The sequence below is a fragment of the Penaeus chinensis genome, chromosome 38 (genome assembly GCF_019202785.1).
Source record: "Penaeus chinensis breed Huanghai No. 1 chromosome 38, ASM1920278v2, whole genome shotgun sequence".
Lineage (NCBI taxonomy): Eukaryota > Metazoa > Arthropoda > Malacostraca > Decapoda > Penaeidae > Penaeus > Penaeus chinensis.
The window spans coordinates 7,222,351-7,239,850 of record NC_061856.1 but is presented as its reverse complement, the minus strand read 5'-3'; the positions used below and the strand labels follow the sequence as shown (position 1 = coordinate 7,239,850).

The following is a 17,500-nucleotide window of genomic DNA, read 5'->3' as shown; positions in this document are numbered from 1 at the left end:
CATCAGTACAAGTTTTGCTTCAAAACTGATTGCCAGTTTGCTCACATGCCAACAAAATGTCCGCTGCTGAGAGTGGGGCTTTATCAGGATGCATTATCCTGCCATGCCTCTTGATTGAATCCTTCCTACCACTGCGGTGGGGACAGTATGGGCAACGATACGGTTTTTCTCCCGTGTGGGTGAGAAGATGGCGCTCTAATTTCTGCCGCCACGAGGATGCGACTCGTGGGAAGTGCTTGCCGCACAAGGGGCAGGTGCCACTCTCAAGGACAGCTCCCACTTGCTCCTGCGACGTCCCTCCACCCGCCTGCAATACAGGGCACACTTAACCTTCCGCTTCACCAGTGGCGCATTTCCATTACCACTTCTTACATAAAAAAAAAAAGCTGCACAATCATTAAAGTAAGATAAAAAATAAAAAGAAAAAAAATACAATGAAAGACTCCTTATTCAAGGAGTTTCTGCTGCACTTGAAGGCACGAAATCTGCAGGCATTTGCTCCCTATGCTTCCGTTTAATGTGGACTTCCAAATTCTGTTTCAAGTTAGCTCTATGCGGACAGTGTGGGCACTGGAAAGGCTTTTCACCAGTGTGAGTGATCATGTGTCGCTTTAACAGGAACTTGCGGTTGAATCCGTAGAAGGTCTTCCCACATGTTATGCACTCAACTGCAACAGACTGGGAAGAGGGGGTTGGCAGGAGTGGGCGGTGTGCCACAAGCCCGGACTGCCAAGACGCCACCCGCCCCTGAAACAACAACACCGCACGTCAGCCTCCATTCGTGTCGCTGGTTGCAACGTCCATTCTTATGCACAAGTTTCTTATCCTTTAGAAAACTTAGCATGATAAATGAGTGAAAAAAAGGGAAAAAAAAAAAAAAAAAAAAAATGCCCTAACACTGTAGAGCAGCCCAAATAACATACACTCCTTCAACTCAAGAAGTTAGCATTCCCATGTGTCATACTCTGCATGTTCTGTGAAGGAGGTGAGAGGACAGGAGCACTGGGGGAGACTGCCTCATTTTCAACTCTCTTAATTAGATGGCCGTGAAGGCCTTGTATGTGCTTCTTGAGGTTTCCCTTTAGTGAGGCCCGATAGGGGCAGAATGAGCATGGGAAGGGTCGCTCTCCAGTGTGGGAGAGGAGGTGACGCTGCAGATCTTGTCGGCGGTTGCGGCTGCTGAACGCCTTGCCACACACGGGGCACGTCAGCCCACGCCCCTCAAGCCCTTCACACCCGCCTGGGGCTATCACGCCTACCCTCACACCCTGCAACACACAACACATCCCCGCTTAGTGTATCTGACTGTACTGTTGTACCTTTAACTCCTCATTCACAGAAGACTAGTCTAGAAAACAAAGCAGATCACTGGAACCCATACTCAAACCTCTAACAATTTATCTCATTTACATGATTTTGTTCTTGTCCCCAGAAAAAAAAAAGGACCAAAATATATAAATGCATAATAGAGAAAATATAACATACTGTCTGAGAACTTTTATTCAGAACAAATCCTACAAAACATTTACTTGTCCTTCCTGGCAACGAGGCTACGAAAATTAACGCCTGCTGGAGCTGAACTTTGCGAGGTGGATGCTGGCTGCGCTAAAGTGTACGTTGGGGTGAGGTTTGTGTGCAGCAACGGGGCAGCACGATGCACAGTGGCAATGTGCATGTTGAGATTGCATTTTTGATTAGTGCGATAAGGACAATGGGAACAGGCGTGAGGCTTCTCGCCAGTGTGGATGAGAAGGTGTCGGCGAAGCAGCTGGCGCTGGTTCTTGCCGCTGAACACCTTACCACAGACATGACAGGTAAGGCCGCTAGCCCTGCCTTGGGACACCCGGCCCACCTGCAACACAAGCACCTGCTTCAGACAAGAGTCTACTAGCCCTTACAAGATACTAGCATTTGCCAACATGTTTTTTACACTTTCTTCAAAAGTTTCAAGCTTAGACAATTCAAGCAAAAAAGTACTATATAAAAAAGGAATATATCCACTTTCCATTCAGCATCAAATGGTATCTTCAACTTCAATTCTTCCTTGACATAAAAAAATCTTTTCTTTGTCTGGGATAATATACTTATAAACTGAAAACGAAGATCTGTCCACATCTTGCATTGCTTAAAAAAATATATATATATGAAATACCTATTTCTAATTCACTTTAAATCATTTTGACAATAAACAAACCAACTTCATTTCAACAGTTATAAAATAACACTGCTCACACTGAACAGTAATAGAAATTTGACACTGCAAATTTACTTCACAAGAAATCTTATTTTGTATATTTAAAAAAAACAACTGTAAACTGCCCTCCTCTCTTGCTTTAAATTATGTAATAGTTTCTCAGGTGACCATATTTTCCAGAACAGAAAACAAAACTAATTATGTAAGCTTGATTTAAGTGCTATAAAAGAGTTCCCTTTGCATGACATTATTTATATCCAATACAAAAATAATAATAAACTTTTTTACTTTGTTTTTAAAGAAAAATTGTGGATCGACTTACTCGGAAAAGAACACCTCAAAACTATCCACAGGAACAACTATTTTTGTTGGGATTGCATTCTTCATTTTACTCTGTGTGGTGGGCACTTAAAACTAACCCTTAGAAGTTTGTAAAATATAGAAATGTAAAGAAAAATCAAGTTTCTACTTTCAACAATAAAGATTTAAACTTTTATACTTGGATTTGTAATAAATGAATCAATAAATAATTGACTTACTTTCCACTTATAATACTCTCCCATTTTCAAGTTCTGAAGTCTTATTCCACTATTTGTAATTTCACAAACTGTTGTAATAGGCCTTCACTATGAATAAAACTCAATATAACTTGTGGGTAAGTAAAATAAAAACAAATTGATTTTTGGAATAACTAATATAATTCTCTACAATGGTTACATATACATTTGTACAGTATTACTCAATGAACATCAATTGGACATGAACAGTCATGAGCGAAAACTTTTAAATAGTATGAAATCATTAGCTTTTATTTAAATCAATTCAAAAAGAAAAGACAAAAATTGCGTATGACAAAATATTCATACATAATATTGGCCAACTTTGTGTAATCACTGAGCATTGTCCGCACGGCCTAAATGCACTGCCGTTATGTGCACTTTCAGATTGCTCTTACGATTCGATTTGTGAGGACAGTATGGGCAGAAAAACGGCTTTTCACCTCTATGAATAGACATGTGCTGCTTCAAGTTCCGTTTCCGGTAATCGCCGTGGAATGCCGTGCCACATAACGGGCACTGGAGAATGCCGTCCCAAGGACTTTCCTTCTCACAGCCCTGCAAAGCACAACATGCCAGCTTAGTTGCTGAGAAACTTTTGGCAGACAGTAGAATAAGTTGGTGCGAGTTTCAATTTTTTTTCCAGCATGGCTGTGCTGTTGTGGGACTCTGTTCATTAACTTTTAAAATTCTTTATAAAAATTTACTTCAGCAAGCAAAGCTGTCATGTTCTTCAGAGCTGGATGGATGGTTAATCCAATTCATTATTGCAGAGTCATCATTCCCTTGCAAACCCACTTCCTCCCACTTGTCTCTGCCATGCCGAGTAATCACATGGCCTTTCAAGTTAACTTTCTGAGTCGCTCTGTGAGGGCAATAAGGACAGGCATAAGGCTTTTCTCCCGTGTGGGTTCGCATGTGCCTTGCCAGGTTGAACTGCCGATTCTTCCCACCAAAAGCTCTGCCACAGACAGGACAAAGTTTAGCTGGTGATGATGAGGACTGTAGCGGAGGTGGTAGAGGGTGGGATGAGGGTTGATGATGGCCCAGTCCTGAGCTTCCTCTCATGGTGGAGGTCTTCCCCTGCAAAAAGCAATACCCTCACTAAGACTACCCCTTCTCTCATGACACCACCTACCACAATTCAGAGGTGATTGGTAACTCTGCACCCAAATGGACTTGTGAACTTTCATAAAAAAAAATAATAATAATAAATCTATTAAAAGAAATAATGATAATAAAAATAAGAGGAGTCCATAACATTCATATTTCAAGATTTAACACCTGTCAATGCTTATGGCATTCCTGTGGAAGAGATTCCAGGGGGGGAGGGCCATTCCTCGTGCCGTGCGCGGATATGCATCCTTAAGTTGTTTTTTTGATTAGCTCGATGTGAGCAGTAGGGGCACTGGTAGGGCTTCTCCCCAGTGTGGAGGAGCATGTGGCGGTCCAGCTTCCACCGCCGACTGCGCCCCTGGAACCCTTTCCCGCACACTGGGCAGAGTATTACGTCACCATGGCTCCCAACATCCCCCTGCAAAATGGCACAATCTCAGTTCCCACACTTGCATTTCCCACACTTTCACATACATCTGCAGGTCTACTTGTCAAACTCTAAAGATTCTGCAGCACCGTCGACAGGCTCTTCTACTTTTTGTGGGCAAGCTTTCCTCTTTCTGGCAGATACATCCCAGCAAATGGTACTTGCTCATCCCATTCAAACAGGAGGCAGCTGAAGGGACGGGCTTTCATTTGAATCTCTCAGAACCTCTCCGTGTACTCTTAGGATATGCATATCCATGTTGCCTTTTCTGTTACTACTGTGAGAACAGTAAGGACAAGAGAAAGGCTTGATCCCAGTGTGGATCATCTGATGCTGCTGTAGGTTTTGTCTTCGGTTGCGCCCAGTAAAAATTTTGCCACACACTTCACACGATAGCGGGGGGCCTCGCCACTCCTGCAACATAACAACATGCATCTTTCACTAGGAGTCTGTCCATTCCTTAGCTTGGCAATAAAGGAGATTTAAATCCACATACATTCCCTACATACATACAAGTTTAGACTTGAGCTGGTTGGTTTATGACTTCATCAGAGCCACCATGGATGTCTGCAAGCTGAGAATTCTGATTAGCCTCTTGGGCTAAAGCTGGATGTTGTGCATGGCGTCGCAGGAGGTGAGTCTTGAGGTGCCACTTGTGGGCTGCCCGATGGGGACACAGTGGACAGGGATAGCGCCGCTCACCAGTGTGTGTGACAAGGTGGTGTTCAAGGTTCTGACGTCGATTGCGACCCTGGAACCGCTTGCCACACACTGGGCACAAGAGTCCAACAATAGGAGTTGGCCCTGCAACCTCAAAGGACTTATGCGAGTCACCCTGGCCCAAGTGCCCTTGGGGGCCGACCCTCACCCCAGTCAGCAACTCTCCTGCTGCCTGCAAGAAGGCGAATACATTCACTCAACCTGTCTATCGGGAATATGTGTACATCTACCCCTCAGATTCATTGCTTGAACCCAGAGGTATTGCAATCTTAAGTATAAAACATTGCATTTCCATACCTTATCTGTCTCCTAAACATAAATTAGTTTCCATACCCACTTTCCTTTTCCCATAACCCAAACACTGTGTCTAGCTGTCTTTAGTGTTTGCATCAAGAAGTCTACTTGTGTTGAGATGTAACATGGTGATATGTCTGTAAAGTTGAGACTCTGAGGCAGCTCGGTAGGGGCAGTGTGGGCAGGTGACAGGGCGATCCCGGCTGTGTGTGGCCATGTGGTGGACCATGTTCTGCTTACGATTGCGACCATAGCACTTTTTCCCACAAGCTGGACACTGAACAAAGAGACCCTCACTGACGGCGCCACCCACCGCCTGCAAAACACCAAAGCTTTGCCTCAACAACTTGGTATCATACTCCTCTTACGCTCTCCCTAAGGCTTAACAGTAGTAATAAACAAGCCATATTTTCAACAAAAATAGATTATCCTATTTCTAATTCTTTTAAGGCATCTTCAAAATTACAACCACAAACCACTTTGAAATTCTCATACTTCATTACTTGAATAGATTTTGTTCTTCCCTTTTCTTATTGTTATCATTTTGTCTTTCTTTCATTTTTGAAGCTTTGGAAAGAGTGGCACAGAGCAAAAGGCCCCTATCCTTCTCACTGACCCCATTCATTTGCTATTTTCTTTCACATAATCAACAGTATCTGATCTTCACACAACACTATCTGGGTGAAGCGCTCTGATGTGGGTCTTGAGATTGCCTTTCCTGTTAGCCCGGTGTGGGCAGTGTGGACACTCGTAGGGCTTCTCGCCTGTGTGAGTGAGGAAGTGGCGGTCCAAGTCGCGTATGCTGGAGAAGATACGGGTACACTGAGGACAAGGATGCTTTCTGGGTTGGGCCAATAGCTGGCGTGGGTTGGGTTGCCGATGTGTACTAGGGTGCCGCTGGGTAGCAGCCAACAGTCGCCGGGGGCTCATACCCATGTGGAGGTGCACAGAAGACGTACCCTCCATTGACAACGCACCCTGCAATGACAACGCACCCTCCCTGAGTCAGCAGCCCACCTTTGAACACGCACAACTCCCATGACATTGTGAAACTAGTAACAAGAACCACATACCATAAAGGGTTTTACCATGTAGTAATAAGAGCCTTACTCAGAAACCACAAACCACACTGCCATTCTTCTAAAATACAAAACAAAATAAATATTTTTTTTTTAATCCAAGTAGTACCAAGGTAAAGAGGGCTCACATAACAGACTTTCCATGAACAGTTATAATATGCACTTTCAAGTTTCCCTTGAGTGCTGCCCTGTGGGTGCAATATGGGCAGAGATATGGCTTTTCCCCAGTATGAGTGAGTATGTGTCTTCTCAGGTCCTTGGGGGACTGAAAGCTCTTGCCACAGTGGGTGCACAAGTGTTTCTTGCTGTGGGAACCCAAGATGATTCTCAGTCTACTGTCACTCATACTTTCCATTTCACGAACACCCATGCCCTGAAAAATATGGCAAGGTCTTACTCTTTCAGAAAAGCAAATGAAATTAAACATTTCCCTTTTAAATACAAGAAACGATATCTATGGTGCCTTGACAGTGTTTTTGTTTTTCTGGTCAGTAATTTCATTTTCACATCATTACCTCGAGGTCTGACACGTTCCTAGAACAACCGCAACCGCAACTTGCCAGATTCAGGAATCGTCTTTGTTATGAACACACAGCATATGAGACTTCAAGTTGCTCTTCTGATTAGCTCTGTGATTGCAGTACGGGCAGAGATAGGGCTTCTCCCCAGTGTGAGTCAGAATATGTCGCCGTAGGTCCTTGGGCGACTGAAAGCCCTTGCCACAGAAGGGACACAAGTGTCGCTTGGGGTGGGTACTCACAACAGCTCTCAGTCTACTAAGACTCAAACTTCCCATTGCACCGACTTCATCTATCCCCATGCCCTGCAAAAATATGGCAACGTCTTACTCGGGGCACTCAGGTAAAAGCAAACATTATACGACTGCCATGTCTCTTACTCTTTACCACCACAACAATGATCTACAAATCCTAACAACTTTGGCAAGCTGATTACGAAATCTCCTTCTCATGTACACAGAATATGTGCATCTTCAAGTTGCTCTTATGATTGGCTCTATGACTGCAAAACGGACACCCAAACGGCTTCTCCCCTGTGTGCGTCAGAATGTGTCGACGTAGGTCTTTTGGGTAAGCAAAACTCTTTCCACAATGAGGGCAAACGTTGCGTCTCCCTTGTGCCTTCCCTTCCGCTCTTGACCAGCTGTGATTTTCAATCCCCATTACACCGACCTGGCCCACCCCAACATCCTGAAAAATACAGTATCAGCTTACCCGTAATGCAAGTGTTCAAAAAAAGCAATTGTTCATTTACCCAATCCCCCTCTAGTGTGTATTGTTAATTTCCATCTAGATTTTGAAATGACAAGTGACATTTTAAATAATCTTGTACTATACAATGTAGTTTCCTTTATCAAACCTCTCTCCTAAGTATTTTATATCCCCTCAAAAAACACAAATACCTTTAAGGGTAAAAATAAAAGTGGTAGTTCTCACAATGCATTAAAAGATTCACATAATCTGCCATAAAGATACACCTGAACATGTGTTTGTGTTGTATTGCACAGATGTGTTTGTATACAGAAAAAATGTGCATGGGTGAATGCACAAGCAAATTTCCATAGTATATGTATTAGTAGGTGAAGGATGATCAGTGCAGGAATAGTGTGTTCATGTTCAGTAGCAAGTGTATTTGATAATGTTTGATATGCACCTGTATATTTGCTTCAGAAGAAGTATTATCTTACACATTTACCAATGCAATTCATGATTTCTTTTGGTCAGCCATAATGACACCTTCAGGGTTACAACCCACCCAATGAGTAACACATATTATACTGATAAACCGAAACCTGAAGGTGCATTTAGCCAAGTAATGGGTAGTTCACTTCCTTTTTTTTTCTCTCTCTTTTTTTTTCTTTTTTGGTCTTCACCAAATATTACCCTAATAATATTTTTCACATTAAGTTTTGAAACATTCCCCAAGCTCATTTGCAATGCTTTCAGTGCATCTCTTTCAAAACCCACACCTATTACTTTGCAGAGGAATATTTCAAGAAATATAACTTATAACATGCAATACAAAAGAATGTTTATGTCCAGTGATTTTTTTTTTGTTCTTACAGCTTTTAAAATGAAAACTCAATTTAAAGAAATAGAATAATGTAAAGCTATTTCAGTCTGACCTACACTGGACACTAACATTTGTAACTATGGCTATAGAGATCAGTAACTACTCTTCTTGGTATATATCAAATTCAAGAAATAAAATTCATCTGAGGCAACTGCCTTCAAATTTTCCAAAAGTGAAAAATCCATTTCATTTATACATTACACTTCAAAAATTTGGTTTATCTCTCTTATTAAATGCCCTTGTAAAGTCACACACACTCAACATTCAAAGACTATATAGAAAATGAACTTCCTATTAGTGTCTTAAACTTTCGCGAAACTGGCAAGAAATAACTGCCCTTACCATTACAACGCTATAAACCCTGAAGCTGTTCTTAATACAAAAAAAATATTGGTCGAACTCAATAGATTTTACAGTAACCTACGAAATGTGAATACACTAATTTGAAAATTTAACACTACTTGAGATGAGCATACTCCAAATCACACAATCACCTGTGAACATATGAAGTTCACAGTTTACCATTCCCCCCTCCCCCTCCCCCTCCCCCTCCCCCATCTCTCTCTCTCTCTCTCTCTCTCTCTCTCTCTCTCTCTCTCTCTCTCTCTCTCTCTCTCTCTCTCTCTCTCTCTCTCTCTCTCTCTCTCTCTCTCTCTCCCCCCCCTCCCATAATGTTATGCTTTGAATACCATTTAAAGTAAAGATATTCAAAATTATCCACACCCCTCATGTATATCTGATTGCCTTATCTTCATTTCAAAATAGAAAAAAACAACAATGATAGATAAGAGGGTTTTCCTGAACAATGAAAATAAAAAAATAAAGAGCCCATTAAATGCAACAAACAGTATTTAAGGTCCCCCTCCCAAGATGCACTTGCTTTGAGTGTAAATGTACATGTAGAAGTATATATATATATATATATATATATATATATATATATATATATATATATATATATATATATATATATATATTGTAAAGTATGAGCATGTTGTGATGATTGATTCCAAGTAGGTTGACTAATTATGAGTAGGTACATGGATTAAAAGGAAGAAGGGAGGGAGTGCTACCAAGTGATTGGGGGAGTATGATTGACAGGGAGAGGGAGGGAGGGAGGAAGAGAATGATTGACAGAGAGGGAGAGAGGGGAAGGAGGGGAAGAGGGGGACGGGAGGGGAAGGAGAGGAAGAGGTGGATGGGAGGGGAAGGAGAGGAAGAGGGGGATGGGAGGGGAAGGAGAGGAAGAGGGGGATGGAAGGGGAAGGAGAGGAAGAGGGGGATGGGTGGGGAAGGAGAGGAAGAGGGAGACAGGAGGGGAAGGAGAGGAAGAGGGAGACAGGAGGGGAAGGAGAGGAAGAGGGGGATGGGAGGGGAAGGAGAGAAAGAGGGGGACGGGAGGGGAAGGAGAGAGAGGGACGGGAGGGGAAGGAGAGGAGGAGGGAGGGAGAGAGGGGGACGGAGAGGAGGGAGGGAGAGAGGGGAAGGAGAGGAGGGAGGGAGAGAGGGGGACGGGAGGGGAAGGAGAGGAGGGAGGGAGAGAGGGGGACGGGAGGGAGGGGAGGGAGGGAGAGAGGGGAAGGAGAGGAAGAGAGGGATGGGAGGGGAAGGAGAGGAGGGAGGGAGAGGGGGACGGGAGCAGGAGAGGAAGAGGGGGACAGGAGGGGAAGGAGAGGGAGAGGAAGAGGAAGAGAGGGACGGGAGGGGAAGGAGAGGTAGAGGAAGAGGAAGAGAGGGACGGGAGGGGAAGGAGAGGTAGAGGAAGAGGAAGAGAGGGACGGGAGGGGAAGGAGAGGGAGAGGAAGAGGAAGAGAGGGACGGGAGGGGAAGGAGAGGGAGAGGAAGAGAAAGAGAGGGACGGGAGGGGAAGGAGAGGGACGGGAGGGGAAGGAGAGGGACGGGAGGGGAAGGAGAGGGACGGGGGGGGAAGGAGAGGGACGGGGGGGGAAGGAGAGGGAGGGGCGGGGAAGGAGAGGGACGGGAGGGGAAGGAGAGGGACGGGAGGGGAAGGAGAGGGAGAGGGAGAGGGAGAGGGAGAGGGAGAGGGAGAGGGAGAGGGAGAGAAAGAGAGAAAGAGAGGGACAGGAGGGGAAGGAGAGGGAGAGGGAGAGGGAGAGGGAGAGGGAGAGGGAGAGGGAGAGGGAGAGGGAGAGGGAGAGGGAGAGGGAGAGGGAGAGGGAGAGGAAGAGAAAGAGAGGGGAAGGAGAGGGAGAGGGAGAGGAAGAGAAAGAGAGGGGAAGGAGAGGGAGAGGGAGAGGAAGAGAAAGAGAGGGACGGGAGGGGAAGGAGAGGGAGAGGGAGAGGAAGAGAAAGAGAGGGACGGGAGGGGAAGGAGAGGGAGAGGAAGAGAAAGAGAGGGACGGGAGGGGAAGGAGAGGGAGAGGAAGAGAAAGAGAGGGACGGGAGGGGAAGGAGAGGGAGAGTGAGAGAAAGAGGGGGACGGGAGGGGAAGGAGAGGAAGAGGGGGACGGGAGAGGGAGGGAGAGGGGGGAAGAAGGGGAGGACAGGGAGGGAGAGGTAGAGAGGAGGAGAGGGAGGGAGAGGTAGAGAGGATGAGAGGGAGGGAGAGGTAGGAGGAGGAAGAAACAGGGAGAGGTAGGAGGAGGAAGAAACAGGGAGAGGTAGGAGGAGGAAGAAACAGGGAGAGGTAGGAGGAGGAAGAAACAGGGAGAGGTAGGAGGAGGAAGAAACAGGGAGAGGTAGGAGGAGGAAGAAACAGGGAGAGGTAGGAGGAGGAAGGAACAGGGAGAGGAGAGGAGAGGAGAGAGGAAGGAACAGGGAGAGGAGAGGAGAGGAGAGAGGAAGGAACAGGGAGAGAGGAGAGAGGAACAGGGAAAGGAGAGAGGAATAGGGAGGGGAGAGGAGGGGAGAGGAGAGGAGAGGAGAGGAGAGGAGAGGAGAGGAACCTGGAGGGGAGAGGAGAGGAACCTGGAGGGGAGAGGAGAGGAACCTGGAGGGGAGAGGAGAGGAACCTGGAGGGGAGAGGAGAGGAACCTGGAGGGGAGAGGAGAGGAACCTGGAGGGGAGAGGAGAGGAACCTGGAGGGGAGAGGAGAGGAACCTGGAGGGGAGAGGTGAGGAACCTGGAGGGGAGAGGAGAGGAACCTGGAGGGGAGAGGAGAGGAACCTGGAGGGGAGAGGAGAGGAACCTGGAGGGGAGAGGAGAGGAACCTGGAGGGGAGGGGAGCAGAACCTGGAGAGGAGGGGAGAGGAACCTGGAGAGGAGGGGAGAGGAACCTGGAGAGGAGGGGAGAGGAACCTGGAGGGGAGGGGAGAGGAGAGAGGAACAGGGAGGGGGAGAGGAGAGAGGAACAGGGAGGGGGAGAGGAGAGAGGAACAGGGAGGGGGAGAGGAGAGAGGAACAGGGAGGGGGAGAGGAGAGAGGAACAGGGAGGGGAGAGGAGAGAGGAACAGGGAGGGGGAGAGGGAGAGAGGAACAGGGAGGGGGAGAGGAGAGAGGAACAGGGAGGGGGAGAGGAGAGAGGAACAGGGAGGGGGAGAGGAGAGAGGAACAGGGAGGGGGAGAGGAGAGAGGAACAGGGAGGGGGAGGGGAGGGAGGAACAGGGAGGGGGGAGAGGAGAGAGGAACAGGGAGGGGGAGAGGAGAGAGGAACAGGGAGGGGAGAGGAGAGGAGAGAAAAGGAGAGGAGAGAGGAGAGAGGAGAGAGGAACAGGGAGGGGAGGGGAGGGGAGGGGAGGGGAGGGGAGGGGAGGGGAGGGGAGGGGAGAGTAGAGGAAAGAGGAACAGGGAGAGGAGAGGAGAGAGGAACAGGGAGAGGAGAGGAGAGGAGAGAGGAACAGGGAGAGGAGAGGAGAGGAGAGAGGAACAGGGAGAGGAGAGGAGAGGAGAGAGGAACAGGGAGAGGAGAGGAGAGAGGAACAGGGAGGGGAGAGGAGAGGAGAGGAGAGAGGAGAGGAGAGAAAGGAACAGGGAGAGGAGGGGGAGGGAAGGAGAGAAAGGAACAGGGAGAGGAGGGGGAGGGAAGGAGAGAAAGGAACAGGGAGAGGAGGGGGAGGGAAGGAAAGAGAGGGAGGGAGGAAGGGGGAGAAGGGGAAAGAAAGAGGAAAATAAGGGAAAGAGAGAGAGAGAGAGAGAGGAGAGAGAGAGAGAGAGAGAGAGAGAGGAGAGAGAGAGAGAGAGAGAGAGAGAGAGAGGGGGGGGGAGGGAGGGATTAAGAATGATTAAGAGCAGTATGAATGTGATTATGATTGTGACTGGGAGACAGGCAGAGACAGAGAGTAAGTGGGTGGGTGGGTGGGTGGGTGGGTGGGTGGGTGGGTGGGTGGGTGGGTGGTGAGTGAGTGAGTGAGTGAGTGAGTGAGTGAGTGAGTGAGTGAGTGAGTGAGTGAGTGAGTGAGTGAGTGAGTGAGTGAGTGAGTGAGGCATAGATGGAGGTGGTAAGACTGAGCAAGTGATTATGTATTAGTATTTTTTCTCAAGTGAGTGCACACACACTTGCTGAAATGTTCGCTTACTCCCTTCTCTTCCATTTGTGTCCAACAGTATTCAAGTCTGTCAAGTCAGGAGTATTTACTACCCATTCCACATCCAACTTTTCACACATCCAAATCACACACAAATACATTTACCACTCTAAATAAAAATCTTGTAATTGGCGGTATCAATTTCTTCAGGAATATATGCAGAAAATTCAATACAGAGACAATTGGAAGGCAATGCATTTAACTTCAATGACAAAACTGGATTACATTACTGATCCCTTTTAAAAGATGAAACCTCACCAGTCTGGATACTCAGAACAAACAGGTGTGAAAACGAAATGCTATTGTGAAGGTCCAAATGATGATACACTAGAGGCTGGACACGGCAAATCTCCTAACTGATCACTTACCCTCAAAACATTGGGGTTCTCTTCCTGGACCTTGGACTCCAGCTAGAGGACAGAATAACAAGCCCAAAGTGTAGAAAATAAAGGCCCCCCTCCTCCTCCCCCCATTCAAAAAAAAAAAAAACATTTAAGGAAGAAACTTGAAGCCCAACTACCCCTTTCCCCTCTTCCAGACCTTTCAAATTAAACTTAAACCAATAATATAACATGATAAAGAAAAAAAAAAATTAAACAGGTGAAGACTATAGCAATCAATACTACAAATTTCCAGCCTCTAGTATTCAAGAAGGTGAGGAACCATCTGCTCATAACCACATGAAAGGGATACATCTTATGAATGCAATTCTTGATGCAACCAACCAATTTTTAACAATTATTTGCCAAGAGCTTTGACAATATGAGAGGTTCTTAACTGTAAAACATACAATCATTTTCATTCTACAATATTGTTGCAAAAGCACAAAAGAGAAAAGATGAAAAAGAACAAACTAATATTCACTGCAATGTTAAACTGCCATAGATGTATCCCTCGTCAGGGTCATGGAAAAATAACGGAAAAGACCAACACTTACCCCGGGTGCATTCTGTTGACTAGAACTGTCTGAGGTGCTAAAGTTAAGATGTGCAGGGAAGCCTATGGACGATCCATCACCCTGCCAGCCCGCCAGGTCTCCCTACACAAAACATTGCAAGAGAAGTTACAACACACATAAAAACAAGCTGACAAGCTGATTATCAGAAGTCAAGTCCCTTGATTCTTAGGCAGAGTTATAAAGTAATTCTTATTCCAAAATCTTGAGTTTGTGTATTATGTCAAATAACTTACCGGCTGGTAGCCAGAGGGCCCGGCAAAGGAAGGGTGAGGGTACGAGGCTGTGCTACCAGCTAAGGCTCCAGTGGCTGCTGCTTGTAGGAACTCAGGTAAATCATTATTCACTCCACTTCCAGAATCGTCGCCTTCTTCCTTGTAACCGTCCGCGCTGAGGTCGTAGGAGTCTCCAGGCATCTCGTTGGCACTTTCTTCCTCCATTTCCACTTTGACAAAGGAGGGAGTCTCTTCTGATCTAAACTGATTACTGGCTTGCGCTTGTGACGCAGTGGTGTGCGCGGAAGATTGTGCCGTGACATGAGACGAGGCAGGGTTTTCTGCTGGCGACGAGAGGGGACGGCTGACACGATCATCTGTTGCAGGGGATTCCTGAGAGGTTCTGTGGGGGGAAGGGCTCAGGCGCTGGGCAATAGGGCTCTTTGGTCTAGACGGAGGAGGAGGGGGGGTTTGTAAGCCACCACTGGCCTGCGGTCTTACATCTTCCCTGCCGTCTTCACCCTCATCTCTTCTTTTCCGCTTGGCAGGAGGGCTACCAATCCCTCCTTCTCTCCTCGCCGGTTCAGCTCTGTTTGGTGCAGACGTCGCCGGAACTTTATTAGAAGGTTCATCATCAGGTACTGCGAGACCCTTGATGCGTAAATTTTCGGCAGCCTTTATCAAAGACGCTAGGTCACTTTGCCTTACATTCACTTCACCAAGGTACATATAGTCTAGCAAGGCCTCAAGGTCCTCACATTTAATATCTTTTAACACTATAACAGGGCTTTTACAAGCAGTCTTCTCAAACATGGCACAGAAATAGTCACTACATGTTGACAACACCAGCTTATGCACACTGTAGAACTTGCCATCACATGCCAGAGTCACATCCGTGTATGATTGCTGTAAAATTGTAAACAAATTAAAATGACAATAATGAACAAGAGGATGCCAAATAAGAGTAAATTTTATACATCAATAAAAACAAATATAAATACATGATCCATGCCATAAAATAATTTTTTACATACCTTGTCCCTGAGAACTCCCAAAATGTGGAGGAAAGTGGAACGGTGGTTGTTCCACTTCAATGAAAGTAACTCCTCCATGCTTTCTGAAATTCAATCATAATATTGTAAATTCCTCATATTCATACTAGGTGTCTATTAACAACTGTTGTAAGCATCACAAATAATAAAAATCCATGAATGGATGATATAGATAATTACTTAATGAGACGAACAGGCTTTCAAAGATTAAAGTTTCTGAGGTGTTCGCTCAAAACTTAGTTGCAACTTGAATTTACTCTTTGGGGTTTGAATATTACTTCCCTATCTTTGGCAAAGGTAACACACAATAGAGCAACAATTCAGGGGCAATACTTGAACCAAACAAAAATCCTATCATGACAAACTGATCTAGTAGCATATCCTGAATATCAAAGATTGCACATTTTTCTCACCTCAATACAGGGCCATATTAGTGTCAGTTAAGTGGTTCTTACTATAATTATTATATAGTGTCATGGAGTATTAGTTATTACATTTAAACAAGTTATTTTTATATATCTCTATAAATATTTAGTGCATTGAAAAGAATCTGTTCACATCTGCCATGTACATGAAGTAATATTGGAGTAAAAACTGGGCTTGGGTACACAATTGGGGGGATCATCAAGTTGGCAATAATTGCAAATAGGACATGGAGAAAGATGACCATTCACCCCATAAACCAATTGTTAATATAACTATAACCATAGTCAAGTCAACTACTTAAGTGGACCAGTCCATTCACTTTGTCCATGGTTGCTGAATAACTTGTGCAATATGTTATCACTGTGAACTGAGGCTAAAATGAGGCTTTAAGTCTACTAATGAAGAGCAGTTTCTCCTCAATGACTCCTCACAGGGCCGTACAAGTAGAATGTTAAACAACTGTTCAATATGACAAGAGGACATCATTCTGACTCTCAGTCTTGCCATGATGTGAGACATTAACTATTGTGAGCAGACTGAAGAAATAATGTCCTTACCCTAACTCTTCCCAGCCTTGGTCAACCAAAGACACTGACAATCCTGGCTTGTCGGGGATGCAAGTAAACTAAAGATTGGCAATGAATGGAAGATTTTTCTCACTGCATTTTTTAGTATTTGAACAGTTATCAATGACTGGGGTTATCTATCATTATGGATTAATTTGACTTCAAAAATACCATCCTTAAAATAATTAGGATACATATTATTGAAAAATATTCACAAAGACAAAATATCCTCAGAACATATATTACACACAGATTAATCATAGATTGACACCTAATACCTTAAAAACTTTCAAAAAAGGATTTACCTCATATCTGGGAGCTAACAATAATCTGCAACAATAGTGGCACGGTGAGAGCCAATACCTCGGCCTCTGCACTTCACTCCCCGCAAAGAAAAATAAACCTCCGCCACCTATACTCTCGCAGGTCAGAGCTTAAATTGGTTCCCTTTTGCATACATGTTTCTAACAAAATTTCTTTATGTAAGAAGTGATGGCAGTTTGACACCTAGACATTCAGAGGACCTGCCAATCAGCAAAGTCACTGCCAGACATCTTCACAACCTAAAACATTTCCATGGCTTCTTAGTATCCTAGATGCCTAACAACTGCTACCAGATCTAAAATCCAAATTTGTAAAACAAATAAACAATTCAGAATGTCAAACCCTGGCTCCCTCTCCAACCCTATACTGAAACTGGTATTTTCCAAAACTTAGGAGGGGAACACTTCACAAGATATCAAATATGAATCTTTAATTTATCTCTCAATATCCTATTTGACACACTACATGCTACAAATACATGAATATAAATACAAGAAATGCCTTTATAATACATTACATATTCATATCACTCTCTTTCTCTCACAGCCTGGAAAGTCAGCTTTAAAACAGCTTCCCTCACTCTCCCTCTCACTCACAAATCACAGAACAAACAATACCTGGGTGGGGAAGAAGGGGGAGAGAGGGGTAGAAAGGGGGTAGAAAATCAATAAACTGGTGCAGCAAGAGGTGGAGGAAAGGAGAAGGGGGAAGGAGGGAAGAGGAAGCAGGGAAGGGGAGGAGAGAGGAGGGGAGTGGATATTTCAGAAGGGGAGGGGGAAGGAGTAGGGGAGAGGGAGAGAGAGAGAGAGGGGGAGGGAAGGTGTGGGACAAGGAGAGAGAGGAGAGAAGCAAGGAGAAGGAAGGGGGAGGAGAGGAGGGGGAGAGAGAGACTGCTGTAGTTGCCAAACGTTAGCACTCCCCAAATTTCCAACAAGGCATTTGGAATCACACTAAAATGCCCATAACCCATTTCCCTGCACAATAACAAATGCCAGGCGTC

At 45.3% G+C, this 17,500-nt stretch overlaps 1 protein-coding gene across 42 annotated transcripts in view; it reads right to left on the bottom strand.

The window, feature by feature from the left end:
- The window catches only part of LOC125045785 (longitudinals lacking protein, isoforms A/B/D/L-like), an 81,243-nt gene that overhangs the window by 63,079 nt on the left and 664 nt on the right, over window positions 1-17,500 (bottom strand). For 22 of the 42 annotated variants that reach the window (XM_047643237.1, XM_047643271.1, XM_047643242.1 and 19 more), the window contains exons 2-4: window positions 15,167-15,249; window positions 14,154-15,038; window positions 13,900-14,001 (exon numbers count right to left, since the gene is read on the bottom strand). In XM_047643237.1, the coding sequence (XP_047499193.1) occupies window positions 13,900-14,001; window positions 14,154-15,038; window positions 15,167-15,249 (1,070 nt within the window). The other 20 variants (XM_047643255.1, XM_047643254.1, XR_007116592.1 and 17 more) reach the window with 19 other exon arrangements.